This window comes from Suricata suricatta, chromosome 14, assembly GCF_006229205.1.
Source record: "Suricata suricatta isolate VVHF042 chromosome 14, meerkat_22Aug2017_6uvM2_HiC, whole genome shotgun sequence".
NCBI classification, from domain to species: Eukaryota; Metazoa; Chordata; class Mammalia; order Carnivora; family Herpestidae; genus Suricata; species Suricata suricatta.
The window spans coordinates 78,666,058-78,692,312 of NC_043713.1; the positions used below are offsets into that span (position 1 = coordinate 78,666,058).

General features: G+C 51.1%; 1 protein-coding gene across 3 annotated transcripts in view; it reads left to right on the top strand.

Moving 5' to 3' along the window:
* Window positions 1–7,661, top strand: part of TBX5 (T-box transcription factor 5) — a 44,700-nt gene extending 37,039 nt beyond the window's left edge. For 2 of the 3 annotated variants that reach the window (XM_029922171.1, XM_029922173.1), the window contains exon 9: window positions 6,988–7,661. In XM_029922171.1, the coding sequence (XP_029778031.1) occupies window positions 6,988–7,565 (578 nt within the window). In that variant the 3' untranslated portion in view covers window positions 7,566–7,661. The remainder of the gene's footprint in view (window positions 1–6,987) is intronic. The other variant, XM_029922172.1, reaches the window with a different exon arrangement.
* The last annotated feature ends 18,594 nt before the right edge of the window (window positions 7,662–26,255 follow it).

Genomic DNA, 26,255 nt, shown 5'->3' on the forward strand with positions numbered 1-26,255 from the left:
CTGCGTGGAGATACTGTTCTGTGTTCTGTTTAAGGGTGCCACCGCCTTTCACCAACACCATTGAGTACGTGCTGTTACTCCCTCACTTTACAAGTGGGGAAACAGAGGCCCAGAAAGGTAAAACCATGTGCTAGAGGCTCCTGAAGGCAGAATTTGAACCCGTGCCTCATCAGCAGGCTCTGCCCGAGCTCCGAGTCACACCCTAGACCGTCCCCGTTCCCTTTGTTTTAGCAGCTGTGATCTCAAAATGCTGTCTTCCGCTGGGGACCGGTCTTGAGACTGGGTCACACGTACTGGATTAAGAGCTCACCGGGTTTGAATTAGGGAGTTCTGTCGATTAAATTAATGCCAGACCAGAAGGAGGGGAGGAAGAAGTTAAAAAGAATCAAGGTACTTTTTTAAGGTTCAATATTTACAACAACAGCATCCATGTAAATGCTTTTTCTCCTGGAAGGTGGAGTTGGAAGGCTCTGACTGCAAGGGGATATGTGCTCTTCCCGTGATGGGTGCGGTTGACCTGCACAGGGTATTGGGTGGGACCCTTGCGTGAGCCCAGGGTCCCCTCTAGGTGGCCACTGGGGAAGCTGGAGTGGTGGCCAGTGTGTGGCAGGACATTACAGCAGCTGACGCTTTCTGGCAGCATGGCCACGGGTGAGCTCCTTGCTTTTCTCAGCCTCAACTACCTCTTCCACAAAAGGAGGGGTGTCCTAGCACTTCCCCTCTAGGGTTGAGATGAGATGGAATGAGATCGTCCCCGAGAGGCACCGGGAACGGTGCCCGGCACGTTTGAGGGCTCCATGCTTGCTGGCTGGCCACCGCCCTACGCATCTGGAGTTCACGGTGGCAGGTGGGTCGGATGTCATCCAATATGGTAGTAGAGCGTTGATTAACATGGTGGTCTGATGCTACAGAGGAGATGTCCAAAGTGCTGGTGCCTGGGGGTGGGGGTGTCGGGGGGAATGTAAGCCAAGGCCTTTAGAGTAGGAGCTGGAGAGAAGAGGGGAGACGGTGGGTACCCAGGCAGAGAGAAGGGTATAGGTGCGGCCCCTTGGAACTGGGGAGCCAGCCCTGGCTGGGGAGCAAGCCCACAGCTGTTGCGGCCGGAGCGCAGTGAGGGAAGTAGAGGCAGACGAGTGACAGAGAAAGACAAGGTTTCAGGGCTTCAGATTTTATCCTGTCGCCAGTGGGCACCCATGAGGTTTGTTTTGCTGCGATGGTGGGACGGGACCTCTGCCCTTCTCACCCCCCTCCACCCCCGAGAGGGAGCTCCCAGGGACCACATTCCAGCCAAGCTCTGTCTGTCCTGTGTGCCTCAGAGAGACAAAAAGCAATTCATCATATGTCTCCATTGTAAGGTGATAAGGAATCAGCCAGGTTTCCTTCCAGTTTGGGATTCCCGTGAATTGATAACTCCCTGGGTGGCTTTCCCCCGGGCCCCTGCCTGCCCCACTATCTGACTTCCCCTCATTGTCTGTGTCCTTTCCAACGAGCCCAGGAGGCAGACCCAACGAAGTGTCAAAGGGCCAGGGCGGCCAGAGGGCTTCTTGTGTTTGGACCCAGCTGTCTCCCAACTATCTCTCCCGATGGATGGAGCCAGAAGAGCTGGGAAGGTCCTTTATCAATGCCTTTCAATCACATCCAGGACCCCGGGGCCTGGGAGAGCACTTGTCTGTCTTTCTTTCCCCCTTCCACCCTGACAACGCCCCCCACCCCCACATTTAGATATCAGAGCCAACCCAAATAAAGATTTAAAGCAAAGCCATATACTCCCTTGCTATTCAACGGCTAGTCAAGGGGGGGAGGGGGAGAAGGGAATATAGTTTTGTAGGGTCTGCATTTTGTTAGCACTGTGTGCTTTTTAGAGCAACTTCACATCCTTCCTTGGATGCTCATTGTAGCCCCTGAGACGGGGCTCAGCATTGTGCAGAGTCAACAAGGACCAAGAGGGTGGGTTAGCTTCCCAAGGTCATGTGACTGGTGAGCGGCAGATCTGGGATGTGTTTGTGAAATAAATATTGGTTGAGCACTTACTTTGTACCAGGCACTGAGCTGAGTGTGTGGGGTAAGGGGAGGGCGAGGTGGTCAAGGTGGCTGCTCTCACGAAACCTGTATTCACATGGGGGAGACAGATAATAATTAAGGGAATAAATTTAATGATTTTCAGCTGGTGGTTAATGAGGGGTAGACTGGAGTCTTTTGAGTCCCAGTTGAGGGTCTCCCTGCAGTACCATTTCCATCCTTCCCACTTTGGGGTAGGAGCTAACACAATGGGGACATACACACCATTCTTTTGTCCGTCCATCCATTTGTCCATTCGTCCACCTATTCATCCATCCATCCATCCATCCATCCATCCACCCATCCATCCACCCATCCATCCAACCACCCATTTACCTACCCATCTATCCATCCATCCATCCATCCATCCATCCATCCATCCATCCATCCATCCACCCATCTATCCATCCATCCATCCATCCATCCATCCATCCACCCATCCATCCACCCATCCATCCAACCACCCATCTACCTACCCATCCATCCATCCATCCATCCATCCATCCATCCATCCACCCATCTACCCATTCATCCATCCATCTAGGTCAAGGTTACCACCCTTTCATATTTTCTGAACACAGCGGGTTTCATGAAAGCTAAAACGCAAGTCCCTCTGTCTGAAAGAGCACTGTTTTGTGACTCAGAGAGCCTGAACTATAGTTCTGCCTCTGACTTGATGAAGGTCAAGCCAAGGACTGGCAGTTCACCATGGTCTTTCATCTGAATGAACCGGATCAGCAAGGGAAATGACCTATTTGGGAATAGTGACATATGTCCTTAATGGGAATAGCAATTTCAAAGCAGCCTTGTGGGATTTCCAGCTCGAATCCACCCAGATACCCTCCAGCATGGGACAGCCTTCACAGAGCCATCTGTCCCACCTTCCCAGAGAAAAAGGACAGTGGACCCCTGTTCCCTGGATAGCTAAGAGGTGAACACTTGATGCGTGAGGAAGATAGAAACTAAAGCGCACTTCTTCTGTGCATTCCTACAAGAAAGCTAAGTACTCTCCCCATATGTAGTCAAAACTTGAGATAGGAATGGTAGCATGGTGCACCCACGGTCACATAGCCAGGGAGAGTCATGACTGTGCCCTAACATCTGCATCCTGGACTTATCAGTAAAGCCACTTGATCAGAATCAAAAGTCGCTAGAAAAATGCAAGAGGCCGGGGTGTGCTGATGGGTCCTCAGCATCAGGAGCAGCTCTCCGGCCGTTCGGGAGACTCGGTGGACTGCAGGACAGGCAGAATACAGCTGAGCACTCTTGCTAGTCAACTTTCTGAACCTGAGCTGTTGGCGTCCTCGCACAGAAGACCTGATGTTCCATGACTGCTCGTTTGTCAGCCTTGGAAGGGCGGGAAAAGAGGTCTTCATTGTGGACGGGTCATCAGGCTCCCAAGAAAAGAGAAAGAAACCACACCATCACCAAAGCAGACACAGAGATTTCATCCAAGCCATTTTTCGTGACCCACTGGACATTTGGATTCACGCTTTGGAATTTCTTTACAACGTGATGAGGTCCAAGAGGAATGCGAGAATGTTCAGGACCTGCTTTCATGAACAAGCCAGCGTTTTGCTTTTCCTCAGGACTCTGCATCACATCTTTTGGGTTATTAAAGACTGGAATGTGTAATTTTACGATTTTCCAAAATGCGCCCTGGCCTTTTTCATATTATTCTTTTCTTTTCTTTTTTTTTTTTTTTTTTACTTGTAACAAATCTGGAAGGCGATCAGAAACTCGGGAATAGTTAGTTTGCCTTGTTTTTTTTTCTCTTGCCAAGGGTACCCTGCAGCTGTACTTTTTATTATTGAAAACGGGAACGCCCTGGTTAAATGGAAAACCCAAAGGTTATGATTCTAGCAACAATGGAAACATTCAGATTTATGGATCTGGCGGCGGGGGTGGGGGTGGGGCTGGAAGGAAGTATGGAGGCATGATGGGACCAAGGGAGGAGATGGGGAGGACTGAATTGCGTGCCGCAATGTCTTCAAGATGCCGGAATGATGCCCGGTGGAAAGGTGGGAAATGCGGCCACCAGCTCATCTGGTTGTCTTCGAACATCTGGACGGTTGGCACGATGCAGATAAAGCACCTGGAAGAGAGGCGGCATTTTTTTGCATTTCTTTTGGACACAGGCGTGGGCGTCCTCTGGGGCCCAGATGTGTCCCAGAAAGAGTCTCGCTAAAAATGAATGCGCTTGCCGGGAGGCGGGCACGATCCCGGCATCGATGAGTTCTGATTGGGGGGATTTTTTTTTTATTACTTACCTGTGGGTGTCACTTACCAGGACAAGCACTGGGTGGAACCCAGACCCAGGCTGTCCTGTCCGAGTGCAAGACCAAAGGACTCACTGTGGGGCGGGTGAGTAACTTGGAGCTTTCTAGCAAGGCCCCCCGGCCCCTGGGCACAGGCGCCCAGGCTGGTAGCCTCCCTCCCTCACTGCTCAGGCTGGAGAGCCCCACCCCCACCGCCGCCACATGCACCGAGCAGGACCACGACTGTTTACTGACCTCTCTGTCCCCCAAGCACCTGGCACTTGGTAGGGGCTCAGTACATCTCTGTTGGATGACTGAGTGAGCAGCATTGGATATGAGAATCTAGAGAGCTGGAAGCAAGGTGTGGTTGGCGAAGGAAGCCGGACTTGGCCTTGAGGCCAGCCTCTGCTCCTGCCGGGCTGAGGGACCTCGGGAAGATCACTTCAGCGAGCTTCAGTTTCTGCCTCTGTGACAGGCAGGAGAATGGCCACCTTGAAGAACTACGGGAAGATTAGGGTAAGGTCACTTAGGAGGTGCTTCATAAACAATAACTCGAACCCCCTCCCATTTCATTCCCTGTCCCCCCCAACCCCGAAAGGCCGTCGACCATCACAGTGAGGTGCAGGAATATTACAGTGTTTCCTTCCTCTCCACACCCCCAATGACAGACCTACTTTTTTTTTTCTTTTTTAATTTTTTTAACTTTATTTATTTTTGAGAGAGAGAGAGAGAGACAGATCATGAGCAGGGGAGGGGCAGAGAGGGAGAGAGAGGGAGACACAGAATCGGAAACAGGCTCCAGGCTCCGAGCTGTCAGCACAGAGTCCGACGCAGGGCTTGAACCCATGAACTGCAAGATCATGACCTGAGCCGAAGTTGACGCTTAACTGACTGAGCCACCCAGGTGCCCCCACGACAGACATATTTCTTAACATTTATTGATTTGAAAGAGCTTGGGAGATGAGGATGGAAAAATCTCCAGGCTGGGGGAGAGGGTCAAATTCTAGCTAAGGAATGAATCTGTGTTGGGGTTTTTACGCCTTGGTCGAAATTCTCAAATACTCCTTTCCTGAAGGAAACACCTGGAGGCGTGTTAATCTGTATTAGGTCTGCCGAGAGACTCACCAGTGGTGTTACCATTGCAGCAGGGACTGATGACAGCTATGGAGAGATTTACATGCTTAATTTTATTTAATTCTTAGCTGCCCGGTGAGGTAAGTAGTATTGACTCGGAATCGGAGACGCTAAAAACGAGTCTCCGGGAGGGCAGATGGCCTGCTGGTGTCACCCAGACATGAAGCAGAAGAACGAGATTGGAACTCAGATATGCCGCCGTTTCTTAACTCGGGGTCTGGATTTTAGGGGATCCGGGCGTGAGACTGTGCTAAGAAGCACATGCCATTTCCAAAACTTTGTGTTTCGGTGTATTTTTCCAGGAGACAGCCCTGTGCTTTTGTCCCAGAGTTGTGAAGGGGGACCCTCTTTCCGGGACAGAAGCACCTCCACTGCCCAACGCCGGGGACTAACGAGTGTCTGGGGCAGGGACGGGACTGACGTTCAGTTGTACCAGCCCTGTGGATAGTCACTTGCTCACGGAGGCGTCGGGAGAGGAGCCGGGGATTCGTATGAGCGCCCAGCCGCGTGTGCACGTGCCCATCTGTCCTTCCCATTTGTCACACGGGTGTTCAGTGCCTGTCTTTCCGGATGGCGCAGAACTGAAGGGCAATTAGACCCCTTGAATTGTAGCCCTCGCTCCGCTGTTCATCAGCCGCGGGAGTCAGAGCTTGGGCGACTCTCTGAACCTCTGTGTCCTTCCTTCGTGTCATCTGCAGGGCGAGGGGGGTCACAGCACCCGCCTCCTAGGCTGTTGAGCAGGCTGCACACAGTGCCTTCCGGAGAGAGCCTGGAACAGCACCAGGCCGGGGGACCGCTGCCGGTGTTCGTTTTTACTGTCACTGTTGATGGCATTATCACCATTTTGCTTACTGAGAATGTTCTAGAATCTGGGAAGACCGCGATGGGTAGCACAGACCGTGTCCTGCCTTTGTGGAATATACGTGCAGGAGCAGAGGGAAGGCAATAGTAATAATTGTAACTTATTGCGTGGTTTTTTTTCCTTGAGCTCAGCTCCGCACTTTCGTATGTATTTTTCCATCTCCTTCTCAACACCTCCCTTCACCATGAAAAGTAGAAAAGCATTGTTCTTGTCCTTTCCGTCTTATAGATGAAGCTGAGCTCAGAAGGGTCAGCCTGTTTGCTCAACATCTCCCTCTCTTTTTTAAAATTTATTTAAAACAATTTTTTAATGTTTATTTTTGAGAGAGAGAGAGAGACAGAGTGTGAGCAGGGGAGGGGCAGAGAGAGACAGAGAGGGAGACACAGAATTTGAAGCAGGTTCCAGGCTCTGAGCTGTCAGCACAGAGCCCGATGTAGGGCTCGAATCCATGAACCATGACATCATGACCTGAGCCGAGGTCAGACCCTCAACCAACTGAGCCCCCCAGGCACCCCCCCAACCTTTTTTTTTTTTTTTTTTTTAATTAGAGTGGAGGTTGGACCTGACTCTCCCGGACTTGATTCTTCAGTCCTTGGGCCGAATGTCCCTCTCGGCCTTTAGCACTGAGGGGTGGCAGGTCCCGGGGCCTCACCGGTCTCTCTCGTCCTGTCTTAGCAGATGAAGAATGTCCCGCCACAGAGCACCCATATAAGAAGCCCTACATGGAGACGTCGCCCAGCGAAGAGGACCCTTTCTACCGCTCCGGCTACCCCCCGCAGCAGGCCCTGAGCGCCTCCTACAGGACAGAGTCGGCCCAGCGGCAGGCCTGCATGTACGCCAGCTCCGTGCCGCCCAGCGAGCCGGTGCCCAGCCTGGAGGACATCAGCTGTAACACGTGGCCCAACGTGCCTTCCTACAGCAGCTGCACGGTCAGCACGGTGCAGCCCCTGGACCGGCTCCCTTACCAGCACTTCTCTGCCCACTTCACCTCGGGGCCCCTGGTCCCCCGGCTGGCCGGCGTGGCCAACCACGGCTCCCCGCAGCTCGGGGAGGGCATGTTCCAGCACCAGCCCTCCGTGGCCCACCAGCCTGTGGTCAGGCAGTGCGGGCCTCAGACTGGCCTCCAGTCCCCCGGCGGCCTCCAGCCGTCCGAGTTCTTATATCCTCACGGCGTGCCGCGGACCCTGTCCCCGCACCAGTACCACTCCGTGCACGGCGTGGGCATGGTGCCCGAGTGGAGCGAGAACAGCTAAAGGGGGGCCCGCTCCGTCACACAGCCCTGCCGCAGAGGAAGGGGAGGGACGGCAGCAGAGCGGAGCCCCGAGGGTCACGCTTCTTCTCGATGGTGTTCACGGCTGCACTGGAGAGCCCCGGACGCTGATCTAATCAGTTGCTCAAAACCACAACTCAAAAGTGTGACTTGGTCATTTCGTCTCAAAACTTAAAAAAACAAAAAAACAAAAACAACTAATAGACAAAGAAACAAAATTAAAGATGTGCCCCACCCCCCACGACCACCCCACGGGTCGGCTGGTCATGTCCACACCACCTCCGCGCATCCTCCGTGATTCCTTCTTCTGGCCTCCAGAAGGCCTTTGCCTGGATCGAGGGTTCTAGCCTCACGGCGTGGTTGGGAGTCCTTCCTGCCTCCGTGCTAATGTTGACGTTGTTATATAATAAATAATAATATATTTTTTTCTTTCAATTTTCTTAAGGGGACCCAGTCCCTTCTTTGGGGGTGGGGCGGGGGAGGTCTGAGGCAAGTTCGTTTCACAGTCTGTACCCGTGGGGGTTCCCCTCGCGTAGACCGCGCCGGAAACGGAAATTCGCCACCCTGCCCTCGACTAAGAAATTACCTACCTCTGCCGCGTGATGTTCTCGAGAAAGCTCCCCGTGTCCTGGCTTTTGTCCGGCGTTTCCCACCAGGCCCGTCATCACAGAGCCCCGCTTTTGGTCCTTGTGCTTTACCAGGGGGGTCGGGAGAGCGCTGCGCCCCATCTGGCCTCCTATCTGACTCAGCCCTCCCGCCGTCCCAGCTCTGTGTCTGTCCGGCCGTCTGTCGCTAAAACGTGGCCTATAGCTTCCCGACCGGAAAGCTTGCTTTGAAAAACTCAAAAATCCCTGGATTCCACGCGGGCAGAACTGTGATAAGCGAGGAGCAAGCTCGTTGCTGACAAGCACTGCAAAAAGGCCAAAGCAAATATTCGTCCTGATAAGGCACAAAGCCAGCCCCGCAAGCTCCCACCCGTCCGGCACCATCGGCGGAGACCCGGCCCGGACGCCGTGCAGAGCTCGCCGCGGACACGCCCGCCCGTTGGCTCTCCCCGGAGCAGTCACACCGACACCAGATGCCGACACAAAACTGTGGTGATTGAAAGCAGAAAACGGTATAAAAAAAAATAAACGTTGTAAGTAAAATGTTATTGCAGGGTTCTTCAGATATAATATTTTACTGGTACTATTTATTTATAAATAGGAATTCTAATTAAGTAATAACATGAAATCCAGCATAGGAACTGGCCAAGAGCTTTTAATTTTATTAATTTTTACTCAAAACCAAGTTCGCGGTTTTTTTTCCTTTCAAATGTGCTTTGCTTTCTTGATTTAAAAAAATGTTTTTTTTTAAACTGACCCTAATAAAGAAAACAGGGTAATATGTGAGGCTAAGTATGTCCAAGTAAGTGCGAGTGTGTGAGTATGTTTGTACGTGAGTGTCTTCCTGCGATTCTGTCTTTTGATGTTGCTACGGGGGCGGGGTGAGAATTAAGTACTCATTTCGTGTATTTGTGTGCCGATTAATGCCTAATAAATACCATGTGCTTCAAAAAGTACAAGGGACTTGGATCCCCCCTTTTCTTCCTTGTTCTTTCTACTGACGGAAGAGGGGAAATTAGGTGAAGGAACTAGGAAGTGATGGTGCCCTCTCTGCCCCATTTTCTTTGTCCTCCTGGTCTAAGGGGGTATCTGGGATCTCGTACGTGAGTGTGGCCGAGCTGTGGGCACGTTTATCTGCGGGCCCATATCCCTGGAATGGTTACTGATTTTCATTGAATTTGTACCGGCATCAGAAAAGAAAAATCGTCAGGAATTTCAACTGATCAAAAGATACCGGTCATCATGTGCACAACACTGGATTTTCCGGAAGATCTCTCTCTTTTTTTAAAAAGTTTTTAAAGTGTTTTTTTATTTATTTTTGAGAGACAGAGAGAGATAGCATGAGCAGGGTCAGAGAGAGAGACACACACAGAAACTGAAGCGGGCTCCAGGCTCTGAGCTGTCAGCACAGAGCCCGATGCGGGGCTCGAACCCACAAACCGTGAGATCATGACCTGAGCCGGAGCCGGACGCTAAACTGACTGAGCCACCCAGGCGCCCCAAGATCTCTCTGACTTAATTGTCAGAAGTGCTTTGGAGGTCCCGATGCAAGCTACCTTATGGGCCCTCCATGGATATTTATTTAAAACCCACAAATGTGAGATTTGTGAGCTCTTCCTGTAGAATACACATAGGGCAGAACAGAGCGACAAATGTGTGAGTCAATTCATAGCGCAATTTTTAAAAACTTTTATAAGTTTCAATATCTGCTCCTTTCAAATCATCGAGAACCATCAAAGAGATCACATCTCCTTGAAACAGAAAGAACTGGATAGTTGATTACAAATTATTTATTTAATCAGATCCCCCCTGGAACCTTTCCTAGGTGGAGAACTCCCAAGAAGTGTGAATTAATTATACAGAAATGATAATTTAGCTGCTTTTAGGTACAAGGGAGAAGCTAGGTCAGTGGCATTCCTGTCCCTGCAGAGAATGAATTAGTAAAGTTCTGCTGAATAAATTCTGACTGTACTCTAAAAGAGTTATTTCTTCTGATGGGCTAAAAAAAAGGTTGCTTTTGGAAAAATTAGCTTCTCAAACTAATGCACCAACTATACAAGGTAGTCAGCCAGACTATTTTTTCCCAAGAACATCACAAGAATACTGAATTAACACCCCTCCGGCAATGCACTCAAGCAGTTGCTGCCATAAACCAGAGAAGGGACAGCTCATTCCATAATAGATACAAGTTAAGAACTCTTAGGCTTAAGGGGGTCCTATATAAATATTCATGTGGTTTTGTCATGATGTTGATGTCCAGAGACAAGCTGTACATTACTATATTCCTGTAATACATTTGGTGGATGCTTGCTCTGGGCTGGACGTGTGCAAATACTGAGGACACGGTAGTGAACAAGGTGATGGGGGGGCGTAGCCTTCTGGAACTTTTGGTTTAGTGAGAGAAACATCCCTCAGGTGATCATGCTCAGAATCTGTGGATTGCTAAGGTAGGGAGACCTAGAAAGGCAGCATGTATGATGTCACAAAAAGATAAGATAAAGAGTCCTAACTTGGTCTGGAGGAGGTGACTTCTGAGTCCAGCCCCGAACACTGGGTAGGAATTAGCCAGGTAAAGAGTTGGGAGGAGAAGCATTTCAAGGCAGAGGGCACTTCTGGCTTGTGTAAAGGTCCTGAGGCAGAAACAGTGATGAAGGAAGGAGCTGCCGGTTAATGAACGGGTAGCGATGACCTACTTTTCATTCATTAAATCAACAAGTGTTTGTTAAGGTCCCAGCCCGTAGGGTAGACACCCTCACTTGTTGAGCACCTACTCATTGTGTTAGGCTGTCTTCCAGTTAGTTCCTAGAGGACAGTCTGGATCTCTGAGCTGGTAGACTTCATGTACTTGAGAGAGGAGGATGACAGCATCTTCCTGGCTTCCTGGTCCAGCACTGAGTACGTGAGACAGGGGCTCAAAGTCCTGGGGTCACCCGAAGGATCGCCAGAACTTTCAGAGACTCAGATCATTAGTATTCTTGAGCTCGGAGAGGTTGGGAACACCCCCAACATCACAGGAATATCTGTAGAAACGTCCAGTAAAGTATTTACTGCAGTAATGCTAAATAAATGCCTAAAATGACAGACTATAATCGATGAAATGCAAGTGAGACATAACTTTTATTCACTGGGTTAGCAAATGTTTATTTAACAAATAATGATATGATTGCTAATAGAAAATAAGAAATCCCAGAAACTACCGGCCAGAATGAACATAGATAAACCTTTTTTCTTTTCTTTTCTTTTTTTTGTTTTTTTTGAGAGAGAGAGAACCAGTGGGGAAGGGGCAGAGAGAGATGGAACAGAGGATTTGAAGTGGGCTCTGTGCCGCTCAAACTCAAAAACCACAAGCTCATGACCTGAGCCGAAGTCAGTTGCTTAACCGACTGAGCCACCCAGGTGATCCCAAAACAGATAAACCTTTTAAGAGGAGAATTTGGTGAACTATATAAGAAGCCTTGAAATTGTGCTAATCAGTTAATCTGATGACCCCACTTCGAGGATTTGGTCCGAAGGAGATAATCAGGAATGTGCATCATACTTATTTTCTGGGACATTCATCATGAGTTTTAAAATCCTACGAAACTGGAGGGGCGCCTGGGTGGCTCAGCAGGTTAAAGTCTGACTTCGGCTCAGGTCATGATCACACGGTTGATGAATTCGAGCCCGCCATGGGGCTCTCTGCTGTCAGCACAGCGCCCCCTTCAGATCCTCTGCCCCCCACCCTACCCCTCCTCCCCTTCTATCTCTCTCAAAAATAAAGTTTAAAAAAATAAATCCTGCAAAACTGGAGACAGCCTTCTTATTCACCAATACATTTGGTGCTGGTTAAATAAATCAGTGTACGTCCACCCAGTGGAATACGACATGGCTTATTGCAAAAACCGCGTTCGTGAAGACAGTCTGAAAAGGATATTTAAGATCCATTGCATGTAAAAGAGGCTGCTTACAGCTGGCCGTGCCCAGGTATTAAGTACAACTGCATTCACTCAAGGGTGGAGGGGGAAAGACACAGTATCACACAGTCATGGCCACGGCAGGACTGTGAGTGCTTCCATTTTCTTTGTGTTTTTGGATATGTCTCCATTCTTTTGTGTGACCATGGTGAATTATCTTTGCAGTTAGGAATAGAATTAGCAAGATAAAATCTGTCTCTTTGGGTGTGGGGCATTGTCAAATTGAGTTGGTGAGGAAGGTGGGTCCCCCGGTGTCTCTGTGTTTTGATGATGAAGGGGATGGAGATCTATTGAGGAGTGACCTTGGCCCGGGCGGTGACAGAGCCGGGTACCAGTTCCAGTTGGCCGATGGCTAATCACGGAACATTCTACCTCGGAAACAAGGAGACGCCTGGATGGTTCTCTGTCTCCACGCTTTGGGATTGGCCCTCGCTGGCTTGTTCCTCTCGGTGGGGAAGGATGTTGTTGTGGTGTGAATTATTACTCTCTTGTTAACACATACACACGCGCACACAGATATAATATACACGTATACACACACAGACACACACACAATACACACACACACACCGCACACGTGCACACAGGCAGTTATGAGAATCTCACCTTTGTTCTCTACCTGATGTTCCTTAGGAAATTCACTTTGCCACTTACTGCTTCTGTGACCTTGGGCAAGTCACTTAACCTCTTTGACCCTCCATTTAACCATCTATGGAGTGAAGATAATAGGAGTGCGTCCCCTGGGGGCGGGGGAGTATCAGGGGCTGAGCACAGTGTCTGGTGTAGGTAGAGCAAGGACTGTCGGCTGATAAAAAGATTAATTGGTATCAATTATCCTCATTGCTACGAATCCCTCTCCTCCCTTCCCCCCTGCCCCTCCTGCGCTGGTTGGGAAATTCACCCCTGTGATGTGCTATGACCTTGACGACTGACCTCGGCAGAGCGAGGGTGGGGAACATCTCAAACTCAGCTTTTCCACACAGGCCCCATCTCAAGGATGGCGTACATGACCATCAACCCTGGACCCCCCACGGCCACAACGAGAGACCAGAAACTTCTATGTCCCAAAAGTCTGATAGCCCCCCCTTCTCTTTTCTGACGTCAGAATGCATTCCTCTGCCTGGTACTGCTGCCAAACACACTAATTTCGGAATAGCCGGTCCTTGTTCCTGGAGCGGCGAGTGCGGGCAGGTGGGAAGCAGCCCTGCCCGGCGCGGCTTTGATGTCCGGCGGTATTCGGAGCAGAATTAGTGAACAGCATGTGCTATTTGCTGGTCCCCATGCCAGGCAGCCTTCCGGGATGGTCCCTTTCCTGGGAGGTGGGCTCCCGTCTCATTCCCACTTTATGAATCAGGAAGCTCCCAAGCAGAGTTTCGGTGACATGTCACATCCAAGTTCACTCTGCTTGGGAGCGGCCATCCTCGGGCGCTGCCAACTCCCGAACGTGATGGGCAGGGACCCGTGTCATCTGTGCCCTTCCCCGGGGGCCCGGGGAGACAGGGAGAGACGGGGTGGCTGGGGGGTGCCAGGGCAGCGTTCTGCCGTCAGGTGGCATGTCCTTGGAGCCTTCATCTTCTGGGAAAGAAGAGGTTGGGCGACTTTTCAGCAGAGATCAGACTGCATCAGAAGGGCAAGGCCTGCGGGTCCTGGATGGCCAGCTGACCTCTGGCGTGTGAACTAGCCCTTCGCTTCCCGAGCCTCTGTCTGCTCCTCTGTAAAATGGGGGCGATAAGATCTGCCTCCCAGGCCTGAAACATGGATTAAATGAGAGCCTTTCTGGAATGCGCTCTGGCCCCTCGGCACGCTGACTGAATAAACAGAGACGGAAAGACAGATGTCAGCTAGACCGTGACCTCCGTTGGGAGGGCTTTGCCGTACCCAAGACGGGTCGAGAGCCTTCCTCTTTCCCGAACATTCACCACCGTTCACCCTTCTCACTGGAAACTCGCGTGTCTTCTCTCCCGGGGTCTGGAGAGCTTCGTGAGGGCAGCAATGTTCCAGTCTTGCCTGCTTGTATTTTCGTTTAGCAGGTGTTTTGCAACCGCATCCTGAATGAATGAATGAAGTGGCCCAACAGATCGGAGGACGGGACTCCACGAGGAGGGACCGTCAGGCCATTTTTGCATCCTGTTTGCCCACCTCTGAGATCGTGCGTCCAAGGGGACAGTTCTGTGCATGCTGACAGCCCGTGGCCTGGAGCCACAGCGAGGGCTGAGGACCCACCACTGAGCCTAGAGGCAGACGGCAGTCAACAGGAGCCAAATGGCAGCCGAGTGGTTCTGTGGACCGGCGCCGAGCCCTGCTGCTCTCGGCCGGGCTCCTGGGCCTGCGGTCGGCTGGTGTAGGGCTGGGGGCGGGCGCGCGTCTAGGATGCCTTTGGACCTTTGGGCCACTTCATTCTGCCCCACGTGACTTCTCATCCTCCCCCCACCCCCCACCTGGGTTCCGGTATCATGTTTGTGTTTAGACCAGGCCGTGTGTGCGTCTAGGTAAGTCGTGGACAAGCCTTCCCCTAAGGAGTTGTCTCAGCCCAGGCCTCGAGCAGAGCGACAGAGCCGGCAAGAGACATGGAGACGCGTAGGAAGACATTTATTGCTCACGCGGTGGTGGGGGCTGACAGGTGAGGCTGAAATCCACCGGGCGGCTGTTAGGAAGGACCGTCTGCGTGGCTGCCACGACCAGACACCACACACCGGTCAGTAACCAACAGAGAGTTATTTCCTCGCAGTTCGGGCAGCTGGGAAGTCCAGGGTCAAGGTGCCCTTAGGACGGACTTCTGATGGGATCTCTCTTTCAGGCTTATAGATGGTCACCTTCTCCACGTGTCCTCACCTAGCCTTTCCTTTTTTTTAATTTTTAAAATATTTTTATTTATTTTTGAGAGAGAGACAGAGAGTGAGCAGGGGAGGGTCAGAGAGAGAGGTTAGACACAGAATCCCAGCAGGCTCCAGGCTCTGAACTGTCAGCACAGAGCCTGACACAGGGCTTGAACCCACAAACTGCGAGATCATGACCTGAGCCGAAGTCAGATGCTCAACCGACTGAGCCACCCAGGCGCCCCTTCCTTCCTTCTTTTTTTTTTTTTTTAAAGCTTATGTGTTTATTTTGAGACAGAGAGAGAGGGAGAGAGAATTGCAAGCATGTTCCACACCATCAGCAAGGAGCCCAATGTAGGACTCGAACTCATGAACCATGAGATCATGACCTGAACCAAAACCAAGAGTCGGATGCTTAACTGACTGAGCCGCTCGGGCGCCCCTGACCTGGCCTTGCACTGTGCACATGGAGGGAGGGAGGGAGCGTCTCCCTTCATAAGACCACCAGTGCTACACTCCTGGCCTCTGCTTATAGCCACCAAAACCACACATAAGGAGGGAGAGAGAAACCGCATGAGAAAAAGGGGTGCCCTCTCCAAAAAAGGAGGAAGGGATGCAAGGAGGTAAAAAAAAAAAAAACCCAAGTACCCATCACATGAGGAATCCAGAACAAATACGGTTTTGCCCAAGTGTTCACCCACCTCTGCCACTAAATAGACCTTGGCCTTGAGCCTCCTTGCCTTCCTGGTCACACTCCTCTCTCACCCAAATGGACCGCTGCTCCCAAATGCTGCTTTCAGGGGCTGCTTGGAGGAAACCCCAGAGTAAGAGAGCAAAGCTTCTAACGCAAGACAAGGAATAGAAGTCCTTGACCCAAGGAAGTCTCACTGTCTCTGCCTGTCTCTCCCAGCATCAGAATCTTGAGCGGAGACATCAACAGACTGACATTGCTAGTACTCACTCACTCGAGTCCCTAACCAAACTCTTCAAGTTCCTTCCACCTAGATCCTGAAGATTGTCCCTTTCCTATAATTGTGGTTCTCCAGCCTTCCCTTCACCTCTGTGAGCTCTCTTCCAGAGCTATCACCCACAGAGCTTTCACAGTGATAGTCTATCTGAATGGTGCCTCTTGGAGTTGGGCAGTGCACAGCCTGCCCAACTGTTCTTGGCAGCTCTGTACTGCTAATATGGTCAATACATTCGTTTCTTTAAGGCTGTAATGATAGCTGATAAAAATCTTGATACAGAAATCACTTCTGTTCTAGCCCTCTGCCTCCAGATAAGTCAACATCCAAAAACCACGTGCACAGATAGTTGCAATATGGTTGAAACTCACTCAACCACAACTCAGGTAGTCTACAGGTTGAATTTTGCCCCTACCACAAAAATCCAGAGGAGAAAAGAAATCAGCTATCACAAGGGAAACTTAGGGCAGAAGAGAGGACTTGGCCTTCTCAATATCAATTGTATGAAGGAGGTGAGTCTTATTTCCGTTATGTTTCTATGCTTGAAGTAACGTAAGCTGGAAATCTAGCCATTGGCAGTGGCCTTCTCTGGCTCTTTCTGCTGCCTGCCTGCCTTCTTTCCCTGGAGAAAAATGCAGTGGAAGGGAAAAAAGGAGAGAGAGAGAGAGAGAGAGAGAGAGAGAGGCCCTAGGAAAGCTTTTACCTTGCTCTAATTTCTGAAACATAAAAGTCATTCTTTTAGAGTAAATCCATTTTTTCCCTGTGGCATTAAGGACAGAGAAATTCCTATGAAAATAATTTGTCAAGTCCCGGCTGATCAAAGATACATATGAAAGGACCCCACTTTTTTTCTTCCCAGAGCAAAACCCAGCCCCCATCCCGGCTCAGAATGAATTGGCAATTCATTTACTGACTGTCAGGCCAAGCAGTACAATCACCACATCTTTAACTGGGACCGGACCAGAAGGAAGCAATTCTGTGCCCACCGAGTGTACAACCGGGGGTGTGTTAGTGATTAAGGGATCCTGGCCTGGGGAAGGCAGAGCGATATGACTCCGATTCACAAATGCACCATAAATCTACCTCTCTTATTCAAAATGTGTGTTTTATAGCCGTTTCCCGGCCAATTGCTGCCTTGAATAAATATATAACATATCTGGACTCAGCTTTCGGGCCGAGAGCTGGGGTTTGTCTTGAGGGCCGAGTATTCTTGATCTTTCCAAGAGCTAGCAAAACGGCGAATCGCCAAGCTCCCCTTCTTCCTGACGCACCAGCCACATTCCGCGTGGAAAAGGAAAGTGGAGGTGGGTGCCGATCGGGCCAACAGAGAGGAAGCAGCGCCTGGTGTGTTGAGCTAAACAGCCTCCCTTCCCACCGGCTCACCCGCCCCTCCCCCCCACCGGGCACCCACCCTTGAAGCTGCAGCCTCGGAAGGTCATTGGCTTCGTCTGTTTAGACCCAATGACGCAGACATTGGTCAAAGAGCTTGACTTCAAGGATCAAGGGTTTAGAAGAAAAAAGCAAAAAAGAATGTGGGAGATTTTGTTCCCGAAGCGTCAGGTCCCCGACTTGCACCCGTTACATCAAGGCTGCCATTTCCCGAGGTGGGACCCCTGACTTTATCCTCTCTTCTCCCCTCCTTCCGATCCCCCTTAGGTGAGCTTAGGTCAAGCCCCAGAAAGCGCCCCTAGAGCCCTGTGCACCGAGCATCATCTACATGATGATGGTGGACAGGCCCCGAACTTGCCGCCCAGGCTTTAGGAGCCGGCACAAAAGTGGAGAGCCTACGAGATGTCCGACACGGCCCTGTGAGGCATGCCGGGACCATTCTTAGCCCCATTTTACAGGTAAGCAAGTAGAGGCTCAGAGAGGTGGTCACTCACCCGAGGCTCCGTTGCCGTATTAGACACACACTTTCACCTTCTCCCTTCAGGATGCTAGGCGCTCCTGGGGGCACCCAGCTCCAAAGTCGTAGCGCCAGGGTCCCTGCCCTCGAGCGGATCAGTCCAGTGTGACCATTACAAGTTTGGGTCTGGATTTCTGAGACTTACAGCTCAGGGCCTGGCAGGAAGTGGGTGCTCAGAGACTTTCTGGCAAATCCCCCAACTTCCCACAGGCTGGCTGATCTCAGTTGGAGAGAATGTTAATCTTGATATATATGCTGGGGTCCGTGAGCACTCTCTGATTTCTCAGACAAAGTTGTGCCTAAGAACACTCCGGGGTCAGAGGACACATTTGGGGGAAGGGAGGGCTAAACCTTGCGTAGCCTTCCGGTCACAATGTCAAGTCAGGAGCTTGGTGCCAAGGGAAGCTCAAAGGACCAGAATGAAGGGGTGGGGGGAGGGGCCTCTCCCGGGGCAAAGCTGAATCAGGCTGCCCAGGGTGGAGCCGCACCCCTGCCCACTCCTCCGAGATGCCAGGTCTGGTGGCCTTGGTCGGCTTCCTGTCTCTTTCCTTGGAAAGTAAAGAAAGATACGAAGATTGTTGGTGAATGAAAACCAGCGAAGAAGGAAGGATCCATTTGCACAGTGCCAAGCGTGTAGAAAACACTCAGAACACTGAGCTGATTAAAGCTACTGTCTCCGTACCTCCTGGTTCTGTAAAGACTCTGGGACAATTTGTGAGCTGACAGAGCCAAGGACCGTGAGCACACACCCACGAAGTCCGTCTGGTCCCGTAGGGCAGACTGTTTTCCCAAAGTGGCCACGGCAATAATGGGGTCCCTTGTTGTCTAGAACCTTCGTGCTTCTCCCATCAAGAGACGGAGTCTGGGGTGCCTGGGTGGCTCAGTTGGTTGGGCATCCAGCTTCGGCTCAGGTCATGATCTCATGATCTGTGGGTTCAAGCCCCACTTAGGGCTCTTTGCTGACAGCTCAGAGCCTGAAGCCTGCTTTGGATTCTGTCTCTCTTTCTCTCTCTGCCCCTCCCCTGATCATTCTGCCTCTCTCTGTCTCTCAAAAACAAATAAAAAACATTTTAAAAAATTTAAAAAAAGAAAGAGACGGAGTCTGATTCTCCCCCTTGAGGCTGAGCTAGACCTGGGGGCTTCCTGGCACTGAGGGCCGAGTGGAAAGCAGGCGGGTCAGGCCAAGGGTGGGGGACAGAGAGTCAGAAAACCTCCCAAGGCGAGGTCATGAAAAGTGGGTGCCGTTTCTTCTTGCTTGCCCCTGCGTCGGGACGCTCACTCCTGGAGCCCAGCCACCTGCTGTGAAGATGCTCAAACTGGCCCACAAGGGGAGGTCCGCAGGGCAGACGGTGGGGGAAGAGGCTTCAGCTCATTGTGGGCCCCCTGGTCTTGACCTGGTGGGTCAGAGCCTCCGTGGCCCTGCCCGGCACCGCCGGGTCACGGGGCCATGGAACCCCGGAGCGGGCGTCTGAAAGCGTCATCCGACACCATGACGTTTAGGGTGGTTTGCATCTCTGCCTTCAGACCGGGAACTTCCTGAATAGTTAACAGGAATGTGTCTGCCGCCCAACCTCTAGCTGCCAAAGAAGAGAGAATTCTAGTTTGTGACAATCATCACGCAGCGTGACGTGTGCTGAAGCCAGGAGAGAGAGCGTTCCCTGGGGTTCCTGTAGAGACTGTGCAGGGGGGGGGCCTGGGGGGCTCAGGCGGTGAAGCGCCAGGCTTCGGCTCAGGTCATGATCTCATGTTCCTGGGTTCGAGCCCCTGTGTTGGGCTCCCTAGCTGGCAGCACAGAGCCTGCTTGGGATTATCTTTCTCCCTCTCTCTGTGCCCCTTTCTGCTAGAGCTGTCTCTGTCTCTCTCAAAATAAATAAACTTAAAAAACAAATTCTTGGGGGCACCTGGGTGGCTTAGTCGGTTAAGCATCCGACTTCGGCTCAGGCCATGATCTCACGGTTTGTGAGTTCGAGCCCGGAGTCGGGCTCTGTGCTGACAGCTCAGAGCCTGGAGCCTGCTTCGGATTCTGTGTCTCCCTCTCTATCTGACCCTCCCCTGCTCACGCTGTCTCTCTCTGTGTCTCAAAAATAAATAAAACACACAAGAAATATTTTAAAAGAGAAAAGAGAGTGTAGCGCTCTGTGATTTCTGGAGATGTTCTCGAGGATCCCGTCTCGAGAGGCCTGACTGCAGACGTGACGGGACTGTGTCTGCTGGATTCTCACGAGACTTGCTACAAGGTCCCAGACCACAGTTTGGCAAAACCGAGCGGCCCAGAGGCCAAAATGATCCAACCTGTTTCCCAAGGTCGCCGCAGGTCTGGCTCGGGAGTATTTTCTAGATTCCAGGAAGCCATGAGGCCATGACTTTATCACCAACCCCCAGAGCGGATCTTGGCACAGAGATGACGCTTCAAAAAGTATTTGTTGAATGAATAATAAAGAATAAACGGCTGTACATTAATCAGACAGTCCTCCATCAACTTGATTTCTCATCACAAAAGAGGGCGAGGAGTGCCCTGGTTAAACAGGGAAGAAGTTTTGGAACTGAGACATCTAGGTTCAAATCCCATCGGTGCCTCTGACTGGCTGTGTGACCATAGGTGAGTTATGCAACGTCTCTGGGTCTGATTTCCTGGCTTCTGAGACCCGGAGAATCCTAGCAGTCATTTCACGGTGTAGCGAGAACCGCAGTGAGTGGGTCAAGGACCCTGGGGCAGGGCTGGGGTCAGCTGGAGCCCCAGACCTTTCCCTTTTCCTCACTCTCTCTTTCCTGCCCTCCACACTCTCCCCCGGCCACTTGAGAAGGACAAGCTTGGGCTTCAAGTGGTTCCCCTGGGAATGGGGCCCCAGGAGGGGCTGATCTAAAAACAGGCGCGGGGGAAGGCTGCACCCTCCCTGCTCTGGGGAGGGAGGCCGGCCCGGGCGCCCCGTCCTGAATGCCTGCCGTTCCCCCTCCCCCCGCACCCCCACCTCAGGCTTCTCTCGAGGAGGGAACTGTAAGTACTTTGGACAACAGGCTGATAGTGTCAGAGAGATGGATGGGACAGGCGGCTTATCTCACTTAAAGAGACATGACTGGCCGGGCCTGTGGCCTCCCCCACCCCCCTCTCTTCCTTCCCAGCCTGCGAATGTAATTTTCTTTCAGACGCACACACGCGAGCACACAGGCACACAGAGCCCGAGAAGCTTCTTTCTGTTTCTCCGGTATCTCGTCTTTCTCCCTCTTGTTCACTGCGCTCATTGCTTATAACACTCAGCTGCCAAGACACCCATTGTGCGCTTAGGGAGACTGAGTTCTGGAAATTGGAGGTGGGGGGCAGGATGAAGGAAGCCTCCCCCCTCCTCCCTCCTCTCAGCAGAGTTAACGGAAAGGAAACGAAAGAAGAAAAAAGGAGAGGAAAGGAGAGGAAAGGAAAAAAGGAAAGAAACAGGAAGGAAGGAAGGAAGGAAGGAAGGGGGGAAGGAAGAAAGAAACTTCGTTTCTCCTCACCCTTATTTCTACTTCAGACCTTCAGGCTCTCAATTCTAGATTCTAGAAACTTGAATTGTATTCCAAGGCGTGTCAGCATCCCTGAGCTTTGGGGCTGCAGGGGACAGCATTGAAAGTGGAGGTGCTCTGGGAGGTGGCCCCAATTCTAAGCCCAGACACGCAGGGACAAAGGGATTGCATGTTTGTCAGAAGGATAGTCCCAGAAAATTAGAGATGGTGAGCCAGCCCCCAAAGGCTGCGTCCCTTATAACCTAGCCACTCTGCTTCTGGGTTCCTATCCTCAAAACAGTTCTTAACCTGGGGTGATTTTGCTCCCCAGACTCTAGCCATGTCCAGAGACATTTTTTTTAAATTGAAGTATAATTGATACACAATATCCTATTAGTTTCAGGCATACAACATAAGGATGCAACATTTTTATACATTTCAGGGGCGCCTGGGTGCCTCAGTCGGTTGAGCGTCCAGCTTAGGCTCAGATCATGATCTCGCAGTTTGTGGGTTTGAGCCCTGCATTGGGGCTCTGTGCTGACAGCCCAGAGCCTGGAGCCTGCTTCATATTCTGTGTCTCCTTTTTCTCTGCCTTTCCCCTGCTCACACTCTGTCTCTCTCTCTCAAAAATAAATAAACATTAAATATATAAAAAAATTTTTTTACACATTTCAAAATGACCCCCAGGGGAAGTGGCGGCACCATCTGTTAGCATGCAAAGTTGTTACACAACCCCATGACTTAGGTACTCACAACTGCAGGTTTGTACCACTTAGTCCCCTTCACCTACGTCAGGAGACATTTCTGATGGTCGTGACATGTGTGGGGGATGTTCCTGGACGTCCCATAGGGCATGGACAGCCCTCCACTAAAAGGACTTATGAAGCCCCAAAGGTCGATGGTGGGCCCCCACCCTGGAGAAATATCAGGGCAGATGCACAAAGAAGAAATGTACAAAGAAGTACTCAGCAGCCTTTTTTTTTTTTTTTTTTTTTTTTTTTTAGCAGAAAAGACTTGGAAACAATATGCGTTAATAGGAGACTGACTCCATGTATAAGTTTTGACCTTGGCTGCAAGCCGAAAGCATTATGAGTGATCATATCTGATGCCTAGACCCTACCGTGGGAGTTCTCATTCGGTTTGTTTGGGGCATCTCTGTTTTAAAAGGGACCCTCCTACACACCTGCATCTGGCGTTTTGTTTGTTTTTATTTTTTCAATGTTTACTATTTTATTTTTGAGAGAGAAAGAGACAGAGTGCTAGCGGGGGAGGGGCAGAGAGAGAGGGAGACACAGAATCCGAAGCAGGCTCCAGGCTCTGAGCTGTCAGCACAGAGCCCGATGTGGGGCTAGAACTCACGAACTGCGGGGCCATGACTGGAGCTGAACTCAGATGCTTCACCAACGAAGCCCCCCAGGCGCTCCCACCGTGGCGTTTTAATATGCAGTCAGAGTGGAATAAACCAGGTTCTACCTTCCCTTGGGAATGCTATGTTGCCATGGAAGACACCAGCTTGATCTGGGTGCACCGGATGGAGAGATCCCCAGACACGTCGTAATCGAATGAAAGAAGCCACTTGCGGAATCAGATTCGAGGGGATGCCATTTGGAAACAAAACAAATCAACCCACCCCACCAGAAAAAAGTCTATGTACTGAGAGCCGCAACACAGACAAAATAAGACCACCCACTGCCCGAGGTACATGCACGTGTCAAGCATGAAGTGGGTTCTGGAAAGATACCCACCCTCCCACCAAACAACGCTGTCAGTGGTTAGCTCCTGGCAGAGGTTGAAGGGGCCAAGACAGTGGGGAGGGGGCTCCTTGTGGCTTTATCTGCAAGGTTGATTTTTCTGAGCAAGGAGAACTGGTTCATGATTTTATAAGGAAAGCTTAATTGCTGTAGGCAAACGGGAGAGCATTGGGGATGCAGTCAGTGAAAATCCAGAGGGGTTGGACATCGCTCAGGGCACCAGACCTTTCTCAGTCGAGGCCTGGGCTTATTTATGTATTTAATATCTGGAGGCGGCAGCTTCTTGCTCACTCCCCTCCCGCACCCCCACAGCTTTGGGGCTGCCCTGAGCCTCCACGTGTGCCCTGAGCCCCGGTCGCTTGATTGGAGTGGAGGCTGACGGCAGCTCCTTTCATTAATAAGTGTCCTGTCCAGGGAGCTTAAAGCGCCAGATTTCTCTCTCTCTCTCTCTTCCCAGAAGGCTCCTGTTAGCGATCAAAGCCATTCCATGTCTCTGGGCGGGGGTGGGTGGGGAGGGTGGGGAACGGAGGGGCCAGCCCGGGAGGCTGTCCCACCACGAGGGGCTGGAGGCCCCCACCTGCACTTGACAAGGAAGAGGGGATTGAAGGAGGGATGGGCGGGGGACTCCCTGGGGAGACCTTCCACCTGTGCTCGGTTATTTCCCATTTGTTGCACACCTATTACATGCCAGGTCCTGTGCCGAGTGGTGACAAGCTCATCTGGCTGCAACGAGGAAGGGCACGGGGGATTCGGGAACCGTACACGCAAAGGTGGGCGGGGAGGGAGGGGACGCAACCCAGCCAGAGAAAGCAAGAGGTCGGAATCTCCTCTCTCTTCCTGCTCATCCCTTGCACTGCCCCCCACTCCCTGCTGTGATTCCTCAGCCCTGAGCTCTTCTAGCTGCAGCCCAAATATCCGGACCCCCTCAGCACTCAGGTGCTCTGTTTTTTGCCCTGTTTTTTAATATGTGCAGAAACAGATGGCCGCGAACTATTTCATGCATAGCTGTCCTGTCTTTCTGAGGTCGGATGCCCCCCTTTGAGGCCTCTGAGGGCAGATCTCATCAGTCCCTTCCCTCAAAGACACATCCTTTTTGCCTTGCCCTGATCAAGGCAGCGATACTGCCCATGGTGATCCCTTCCCCCCCACTTTGGTCAAGTACTTGCTTGCAGCCAGAAGGGTCCATGTGATTCATGGCCAAAGAATCATGAACAATCCTGTTGGAGGGTTTCTAAGAAAAGTTCTCCTTTTTGTTAAAAGGGAATTCCTTTCTGCTGGCCCCTTTCTGCTGGGTTTGGACACTGGAGTGAAGTGTGATATTCGGTGCACTGGCAGCTCTCAGGGGACCGTGAGACAACAAGGATAAGATCAGAAGCCAGCATGTTAAATACAGTGAAGAGAAAGGATTGAAAAAGTCTGCACTGTGATCAGTTTGTTGAGCAGCTGCACCAATTGCCAGCAAACTTTGACCCTCAACCTCTGGTTAAGTTAATAATATATAGCATATTTTAATATTGTTATGGTTTACTTGACTGTTACTCATCACTGAGCACATCCTAAGTGACACAGCATGGCAAGGAGGATGGGAGGTTTAGAGACCATCTCATTCGATCCCCATCTTACACAGATGATGAAACTAAAGCTCAGAGAGGGGAGGGGTGGGTGCAAGGTCACACAGCAGGTCACTGTCAGAGCTGAAGGCAGGAGTTTTGGCCTCCCTGGCCCAAATGGGAACCTAGGATCTCCTAGTCTGGGACTTCTGTTTGTGATTCCATGGGAAGGTCTCAGCAGATGACAGGAACATTGTGAAATGTATATTATCACTCCACTCCCCATTTAAAGAGATGTTAGGCACAGTAGGGAAGAAGTCAGAGAGGCCTCAGATTTCTTGTTGCTATTGACATAAAGGAAATAAAAAAGTCCTAAAACAATCAAGTATATTAACTTAGGCCTGTGGGCTAGAGTTTGAGAAACATCAGACCTGGCTGGAAAGGCATCAGTTGGCAAAAAAAGAAGTGTTGTCATACATCGAGTCATCCATCCATCTGCCTACACCTACCTGCCCACCAATCCATTTGTCCATCTGTCACCCTTTCATCTATCCATCCATCCATCCACCCATCCACCTATTCATCCACACATCCATCTCCATCCACCCATGCCTCCATGAAGGATCACTTTGAGCCAGGCACTGTGCTAGACATGAGGGGTAAATGTTGAGTTGGACACAATGGCAATGGCTGTGACCACTGTTTGTTGAGTAAGAATTCGACACAAAGCTCATCCGTGTTAGTCTGGATTCTCTGTGAAAACACTAAGATGAGACAGAACCTTCCAGAGGTTTATTGAGGGAAACATCTTGGAGGACAAATGGGGAGAGAGATGGAGGAGGTTGAAGAGCCATTGGATCTGATTCAGGTCTGCCCCCTGTGAAGGAGGGGGAAGGAGGGAAGGAAGGGAAGGAAGAAGGGAATGGAGGAAGGGGTGGGGAGAACGGAGAGAGGAAGGAGGGAGAGAGGTTACTTGGTTTGGTAGGACGAGTCCCAAACTGCAGTGCAGTTCTCAGGAAGGTCCAGGAAGGCCAATGGCAAGTCCTTGTGCCAAAGTCATCCATCAGAGAGATCCTGTGTCTCCCAGTATCCCGAGTCCTTAGCTAGAAGCAACCCAAGGGAGGTGTGGCCCAAGCTCAGTGATGGATTTCAAAGCAACTGGAGCCCCTGGTCAATTACCCCTTCATGGCTGCCGTTTCATGGCAACTACAGCATCACTGTATTCAGTTCTCCAGTCCACCTTTCATAAGCAGCCACCTGAACTGATTCCGTCAGGATGCATTCAGCTGTCCTGAAGGACAGTCCTGTCCCATAACAGGCTCAAGGCAGGGCAGCACCAGGGCTGATTAACTCCATGATGCCAATCTAATAAAAGACCAGCCCCCTTCCAATGTCTTCCTTGCGCTGCTGTCCCGAGCCTTCTGACCATGGGTGTCAGCTGACTTCCGCGTTCCCAGCTCCTACAATCAGGCCTAGCAATGCTCCGGGGCAATGGGGGGACTTCCCCTCCTGTGTCTATTTCCTGGAAGCCGCTGACACACTCCCCGTCTCAAATCTCTGTCACAACTGGCTCAGGGACTTATTCCTAAAAAGCTCCACGCCAGAAGAATGGGATTTTCATAACAGGCTTAGTCTATGGTGGCTGGGCCT